The 8,479-nt window shown below is 37.3% G+C and overlaps 1 protein-coding gene across 1 annotated transcript; it reads right to left on the reverse strand.

Annotated features, from left to right (window-relative positions):
• Positions 1 to 494: 494 nt before the first annotated feature.
• LOC107831120 (uncharacterized) lies at positions 495 to 6,326 on the reverse strand. Its single transcript, XM_075244853.1, has 9 exons — positions 6,185 to 6,326; positions 5,330 to 5,506; positions 4,548 to 4,642; positions 2,358 to 2,417; positions 2,028 to 2,206; positions 1,760 to 1,841; positions 1,028 to 1,096; positions 838 to 883; positions 495 to 746 (listed from the first exon to the last, which is right to left on the reverse strand). Exons 1-9 carry the CDS (start codon positions 6,192 to 6,194, stop codon positions 676 to 678), a joined length of 789 nt encoding a protein of 262 aa, XP_075100954.1. The 5' UTR covers positions 6,195 to 6,326; the 3' UTR covers positions 495 to 675.
• Positions 6,327 to 8,479: the final 2,153 nt, after the last annotated feature.

The following is an 8,479-nucleotide window of genomic DNA, read 5'->3' on the forward strand; positions in this document are numbered from 1 at the left end:
ATATATTATATATATATATATATATATATATATATATATATATATATATATATATATATATATACGATAAAATTTGTATTTAACTAGATAAAAATAACCTGTACAGCAGACTATAGGATTTGGGATGTTCAGAATATCGTCACTAATTATTCCTCTGGCATGCCAATAAGCCAATTAGCCAACTCACAAAGCATCCTCATGCACATTTTAAAGCGTACACAGCATACTACTACATAAATATTCTACGCATTAGAATACAATGAACCAGAACAGAGTATAGCATATACTATAAATTATTTTTTTGGGGTACAATATGGAGTATAAAATATACATATAACTAACCCCAACTAGTTTGAAATTGAAAGTTATGTGATCGGTCAGCTGACTAATAGTCTAATACCAAATGATGGCCTCAAAACATCAAGAGACTAATAACCCTCGGACTCATATTGTAAAAGAAAGCACGTGTAGTTGGGAAGAACAAGGATGAGAAATGCAAAAACATAAACATCTCATTTCTTCATAATTGTTGGTGCAAATTCCAGATAAATATTTAAAACAAATAAACAAGGTTAATAAAAATCCGCAGATTCGACATGCCAATCAACAATTTTCAACTAGAATTTTCTCGAAAAAAATGAACTCGGGCCAGAAGGCATATGCTACAAGAACCATCTATTGAAGCTTCTTTATACCAGGGAAAGAAGGAAGGATTGAGATTAGAGGGTCACCATATCCAACAGGTTCTGTTCCATAAACAGGTAAAGTGAGATATTGAAGTAGTCACAGTTAGGATGTTCAAAATTATTTTTAACACATAAGAATTAAGAAGCATACCTCCGTCTTTTTGGAGTATCTTGATAACCTCTCCAGATACATCAGACTAAAAGAGAATAGAAAAGAAAACACAAAAGGAGAATCAGCAAACATGCATGAGAATTTACTGAAATAAGTAAGAACAAATAGAAGCAGCTTGTATAATCAACAAGAAATTTATGCAAGTATGCATCTATATCAGGGCCCGAACCTCAACAGGGAGCTCGCCACCAAGCTGCTCAATGAAGCAAACTACTTGTCCCTCCTTCACTTGCTGCTTCTACAGAGTAGAATTAACAAAAAACTGGTCACATGCTAAGCATAGCTAGAGTGTATTACTGAAACACAGATGACACTGCCACTCGTGCACTGAGAGAGACATGACAAAGAAAAAAGAAGAGACGAGGAGACTAGGAGAGGAAGGTTGGAGGAGGAGGGTTTCAGGAATAGAGTAACATTGGACTCGGTTCATCAAGTTACATGACAGTTCCAAAAGGATCTAGCAGACAGTTTAGATAGGGCTTTTCTCTAGATAAAAGAATTACAGGGGGCCAGGGGGGCCCTTAAATTTAGTACGCTACTGAAAACAATTCTAAGCAAATTAAAATGAAGGCCCAGCTTAAAAGGTAAAAATTGACGCAGAAAGAACTGTATTTACAAAACTACGTGTGGACTCGCAAACAAAGCAACAGATATTCTTTTTTTTGAGAACAAAGAAACAGATATTTAGACATGTTCTTGAATTTTGCTTAGACATCCACTTTAAACAGAGAACTCCTTTTGAAGGGGAAGGAGCTAATATCAAAATGAGATTAATAGTAAACTTTCCTGAAGTTGAATAACAATCAGTTATCACAAAGATTAAAGAGTCGAAAATCTTTTTGTTTGACAAACAGAAACATCTCATCTTGATTTAAAGGACAAAAGATAATAAAACACCTACTTCTTTACAAGATGGAGGTGCACGCTTTCCCTTTATGGTTCGAGATCTTCTGAAATAGCCAACCTGCATGACGTAGAGAATGTCATTTTCAGGGAGAGTATATGTATGTGTGTGTATATTATACACACACACACAGAGAGAGAGAGAGAGAGAGAGAGAGAGAGAGAGAGAGAGAGAGAGAGAGAGAGAGAGAGAGAGAGGCGAGAGAAAGGGAGAGGTGAGAGGGAGGGAGGAAAGCCCTCGAACGAACCAGTGTCTTGGCTAAGGTCTAATGCCATCTGAGGGAGGTGAAGACTTGGTGATGGCTAATGATGATGACGAGGCTGAGCCATTTGAATCAGCCACTTCAACAGATGAGTGAATATTGACAGGATTCGATATTGCAGGCAATGAAGTTGTACTTGGCCCCGTCAAGTCTCTCTTCACATATAAATGAAACCCACCAAGCTAACAATAAAATGAAAAGGCATCGGAGAAGCAGAAGGATTAAGAAAGAGATTTGAAGAAGATGAAAGAATGCATGAGTGGCAGATCATAAATAGCTTCTGTGAAGGACTTAAGAAATAAAATAAGCACAAATATTACAAAAACAGCTTACTTTTAGTTCAACTTCTGCAATGGAGGTTGTATCACATATTTCTGTAAGGAGAGATTCCACCTGTTAAATGAAGTAGCTATGTTTCACGTATTAATACAAATTGTCATTCGCATGTAGGCACTAACATTTTTGTTAATAGGAAGATAATATTTATTCCACTCTTCAACATTAACCGGCCTCTTATTAAGCCAATAATTTTAGCAGATCCAACAGATCTTCCACATGAATGCAATGAAGCTACAAAGGTAGCATGAATAATATGAATAAGACCTTTTTAACTGAAGAAAAACAAATTCTTATCAAAAAGTTGGAAATAACAACTGGTTATTTAATTTCCTTTGCAGAGTCAGATTTCTGTTAAAACGAGGTGATGTAGCATTGGAGGTATTAAGTCATATGCACATTATTCTGTACTTGCTTGCACTTGCACTTTCAAAAATAGATGAACTACGGTGATGGTAATACTATACAGGGTTGGGCAGAAACACAGCCAAAACCCCAGTTTTATGCAATTCTCAGCTGGCTGAAAAGCTTGAAAAAGACAATGCAAGTATAGGGATGATGCTCTATGCATCACCACCAAAGGAAACTAAGCAATATAGAGTTATTAAAATAGATACAAGCCCGTTTTGTGAACGTGACATTGGCCTCCCTTCAATCACTGCACCATGTAGAACTTAGAGTAGCCCTTCCCAAATTATATTTCTTTTCCCCCCACTATAAGAGAAAATACCACTAGGAGCTTCTGAGTTAACACATTAGGAAGAAGGTGACGAAGCTAAATGCAACTAAAGTATTGCATCAGCCAACTTAAATGTTTAATCCTAGAAGGTTACAAAATTGGAGTTGGAAAAAAAGGAGGGGCATGAATTTTTATTTTTTTTATGAGGAAGGGACATGAAATCTTGAAGTACCAATCTTGCAACCTACCTATGGAAACACGTGGTTCAATACTGCATCACGGTTAAATTGTTAATTATGAGGCCACTCCATCTATTGCCATATAACACCCACTTGTTCAACCAAATATAAGGTTTCATAACGTCACCTGCTTTACAAGTTTCTCCCACCTGCCACTAAATCTTTCCATAAAAGAACACTACCAAGATATAAATCTTTTTGTCAAATGGTAGCTGGAAGCTTCAAGTCAAATTTGCATTGCAGCCTTCACTGCGACCTCATTATTTTCCTTGCAGAATCTACAAAACTACTGTACAATAATACGATGTTTACTACTAGCAGCCTCCCAATATTCAGAGAGGAAGTAAGCGAGGAGGTGAAGGTTAATGAGGCCGTATGGACTATACAAAAGTCAATTAGGAACACATAAAAGAAAAATGTGTGTTAGCGCGGAGTCATGTCAGCTGCATCCGTAAATGAGGCAGTAACGAACAGATACTTAAACTATGTACAGCACAGGTGAAACAGTCAGACCTGACAGAAATTGGAGGAAAGAAAGGAATCTGGCTGACATTCTCCTCAATTCCATAGATATTTTTATTGTAATTTGAAGTTAGCTTTCCTCCCTTGGTAGACAATTCTTATCCATCTTGCAGATTTTTTGATATACAAGGTAATTTTATTAATGAACAGTATCAAGGAGGTAATGCACTAATTATCCATCTTACGTCTCATCTAAAATTTAGAGACTACGAGAATCTAAATATTCATAATTTTCTAGGAAGATCCAGCAAGAAAGGAAGGCTAAATACTTGTAGCGTAGCAGCTTGTAGGCTAAATACTTGAGCTGCTTCTTGCTGGATCTTCCTAGAAAATTCTGGGAAGATCCAGCAAGAAGCAGCTCAAGTATTTAGCCTACAAGCTGCTACGCTACAACTAACCAGACCGCAGAGGAAGTTGATTCGAGGAACTTCACACAAGGGATAAGCTCGTTTTCAACATTCACCTTTAACCCCAACACGGCTGGAAACCGAAAGAAAGATGAGTACGTACCACTTCAAGTTTTATCTTGGTACAACTCTAGTTATGCTGTGTTATTTAATGGTCCCTAGTCGTTCCCCAAGTTCCTGAAAGTTCTATATGTTTTGGAACTACATAGTGGATGAAAACATACTCCATAAAGCAATGAAATTTTGCTACTCTATATCACCAATTAGGCGAATACCAGCAATATAATCATCACATTACAGTCTTTTGACAGAGTACATAATGCAAACAGGAAGTGCTAACCTCATATGAGTTTGGAATCAATGGACTTGCTGCTTCTGAAGAAATAATCTTTCTCAAACTATCATCTGAATTATCACTAACTACAGCTGCTGCAGCTACAAGATGAGAGACAAAATAAAAATGCACAATTATTTAAACATAACACAAATCATGTTCAAGCTGTAGGATGGAGTCATAGAGCAAGAAGTTATGCTAATTGGAAAAAGGAAACATTGACGTCAGAAACGAAGAGCTCATTATTTATCAACCTAGTAGAATGGAAAAAACAGTAACCTCTCAGAAAATGTAATTCAATTAGCAACTGAAAAACTTCCTGAATAAGAATGTAATAGGTATTCCCTCGAAAGGTGAGCAAGAGAAAATATCTGATCATCTTTGATCTAGTCTAAAGTTAAAGTCAAACAGGAGAACCAACAAAATACAACGGAAACTCCAAAAGCAGGAGAGGTACAAGAACAATCTTCGAAATGACTAATAGATTTTCCAACTCTTGGAAAGTAAAAAAGATAATCAAGGAAAACAAGCCATTCTTCATATCACATAAAAACATGGCAACTTAGCATTTCAAATGATATAAACTAAGTATAAAACACTAGCATTGTCGCCATGATAGGCAAATTAATAAGCAAGTGAATTGCAGACACTGAGTGGGCAAATTGCACTTGTTTACGGATGAAAACACAAAATTCCAGAAAGTAAAAAAAAAGGTGCATTAGACAAGCATTTGATTGCTCATTAGTTTGATGGAGGAAAACACAGAGTCAGTGAGGAAAATCACTCACATTCAGCTTCAACAGTCGAACACCGGCAACCAAACAACGTCTTCCTTGATTTCTTGGTTAATAGCAACCCATCATTCTGAATCAATTTCTTAGTTCTCAGATTGTGCAATAAAAATTTGGGCTTAGTGGAGCCCAAATTCAAATTTGTTAACTTAAAGCCAGCAGCCCCAAAACCACCTGGATCAAACAAACACATTCCAATCAAACAAATATAAAAATTAATGGTAACTCACTTTGGATATATTTTTATTTAGTAATTCCAATCCCAACCGAAATAGAGAGCAATTAACAATACCAACAATGTAAAAGAGTCCAGAAGTAAGAAAAGCTCGCATTTTTATTAAATTAACAGGGTCAATCAGTAAGAAAAAACTCGATTTTAACTAAATTAGAAACCATTGATTAGTTTCCAATTGATATGAATACCAGTGATGCAAAAATAGTCGAGCCGTAAGAAAAACTCGTATTTTAATTAAATAAACATTTTGAATAAGCAAGAAAAACGCCCATTCTATTAAACTAGCCGACTCCAATTAGTTTGGGATTGAGGCATATTAAATATTTAATTCAATCAACCATTGCCAACAACGGAAAAAAGAGTCAATGAAGTAAGAAAAGTTCGCATTTGTTTCAAATTAACGTAGGCAATAAGAAAGAAAAAAAACAGTTCATTTTATTAAATTAGCCACCCTAACTAGTCTAGGACTGATATAATTGCAGCTCCAACCCTGTTTAATTGAATTTAAGTAAATTAAGAAATTAAAGAATAAGCAATCTAATAGTTGAACAAAAAGTGCGTGCATGTATCCACTAACACAATAGATATGAGAGAGAAGGGGAAATTCGGTACTTAACATGCAGCCATAAGAAGGGATAAAACCCTACGGGAAGAACAGAGCAGAGCAGAGAGTTTTGCTGGTAAAAGCTTGAAGTTTTGCTCCTTGGCGATGCGAACGAAGAAGTTAGAAAGCAAAAAAGAGAACGACACTCTGATTTAGTTATGATTTATTATTAGTTTTATTTAATTTAACATGGCCCATTAATCAAAGGCCCGTTTTCTATATAGGCCCGTAATTGTGGATAAGCTCCGCCATATATCTTGGCAACTGCCTGGTGTGCAAGTACACTGGTTCTCTGTAAATCAATTTTATTGCCTACTTCCTCCATCCCTCTTAATTTACGACACTTTTTGCTTTTTAAGCAGTTAAAAAATTATTACTTTTTTATTTTAAAATAATTTATTTTTATAAATTTTACTTTATTTTTAATAAATTGATTTGTAACCATATAAATATTTATAATTTATTTTAAACTACTGCTTACCCTATAAACGTATAACAATTGAATTTATATGTGGTTTTAAAGACACGTGATTTTACTTGGCACAAATCGAGAAAATATGCAAATTGATATTGAAATTGACTGTAAAGAAAAATAAAAGCAAACCAAATGAGTTGTGCAGCTTTGGCCCTCGAACCAAATGGAATAGCAAATGAAATATGAGCAGAGTAACAGATAATTGAGAACCTAAAGAAAAGAGTAGTCTATTGCTTTTTATTGCCTCAGTCCCCTTTTACAAATGATCAGACCCCCTTTATATAGTAGGGTAATCCTACTCTTGATACAATTCTAAGTACAGTAAAGACTCTCATGATAGGCTAATTAATCGGCCTCTTCTTGATACGTGCCGTGATTTCCGTCGAGATTCTCCCCCTAATTGCGGCTATAACGGCTTTTTGTTTCTTGACTCGGTCTTGATTCTGGCCGATCTCGATCTTGATTGGTCTCTGGGTCTTCGAGCTCGATCTTGGCCTACCTCAATCTTGATCGGTTGAGCTCGATCTTGATCCTGGCCGATCTCGATCTTGATCGGTCTTTGGGTATCGAGCTCGACAACATGTACTTCGCACCACGGCTCGATATTACAATGATGAACCTTGAACTATCATGTTCCAATCTCGATTAATCATACGAAGGGCAAAACTCGGTTTTGACTGTATACAGATAGTCCCCTCGTTTCTCAGAAAGAAGATGATGAGAAACGATATGAATTTTCGGACTCCGACTTGGTGGATGATGATGTCAGCGATGAGCCCGCTTATGACGTATGTAACAAACGTCATGTCAGTCCAGTTACCAAGCCATTAAATGCCTGTCAGTCGTTGGTTGGCCACTACTGGTTCTGAACCGTCATCACCAGGCTATAAATATTCACACTTTCATCCTCATCCAAACTTTTCACTCAAAAGCTTTGTCTCTACTCTTGCATCTTCTTCAAAAGATCCCTTTGCTTCATACATTTTACATCGCATACAACCCTAATTCTCACTCCCTTTGTTCATCAATGGCAAAAACCTCCAAAACGGTACCGCAAAAAGAGGCTGCTTCTTCATCACGACTAGTCGGCGGTGAGGATGCGGCGGAGCCTCACCCTGAGGAATTCGTTCCGGTAGGGTGCTCAACTATCATCGATTTTAAGGTTGAAAAACCTTCTTCGATACCGGGTCGATGTGAGTTGATCTCGAGGTACCAATGTTCAATCACCGAGAAAATTCTCGATAAAGTAAAACAGGAATGCAACTGGGGCGACAAGCACGTGGTAGTCCCATCACCTGAAGAATCAATTACTACCCACATAGAAGGGTTCTTAAGTGTTTATACTTATCCCCATTTTTCCCTTTGTAGGACTTGGGAAGGATGTTGCCATGAGGCCCCCATCTAGTGATGAAGAAATCCCTGCCTCGAAGCAGGTTAAAGAGAAGAAGAGAAAAAATGCACCGATTTCCCCGGTCTCAGAAAAGAAATAACCGGCGAAAAAAATCTCGCAAGCCCAAGGGGGGCTCCGGTATCATGCCTCCGGACTCGATCCGCCGATTAAGGGATGAGCCCGAAGAAGGAGAAGAGGAATTAGCCTGTGTACGGGCTAATGTTGTGATACAATAATCCTCCGAATTGGCGGAGGTAGATAAGGGAACCCTGGCCATAATTTATGAAGAAGGAAAAGTCGAGATTATCTCATCTCGAGCTGAGATGGTTGAAGGGGAGACCGAGGGCAAGACTTCTCGGGAACAGAAGATATCTCGAGAGACGAGCTTGGGGTAATAGACATTAGCGGATCCCCTCAGATTTCGGATGCAATTATTCGTGAGG

Source organism: Nicotiana tabacum, chromosome 22, assembly GCF_000715075.1.
Source record: "Nicotiana tabacum cultivar K326 chromosome 22, ASM71507v2, whole genome shotgun sequence".
NCBI lineage: Eukaryota > Viridiplantae > Streptophyta > Magnoliopsida > Solanales > Solanaceae > Nicotiana > Nicotiana tabacum.

Coding starts and splice junctions, on each gene's coding strand:
- LOC107831120 (XM_075244853.1), bottom strand. Junction 2,207..2,357: donor TTGCAGAAGTTGAACTAAAA/GTAAGCTGTTTT, acceptor TTTTATTGTTAG/CTTGGTGGGTTTCATTTATA. Junction 747..837: donor GATACTCCAAAAAGACGGAG/GTATGCTTCTTA, acceptor TTTATGGAACAG/AACCTGTTGGATATGGTGAC.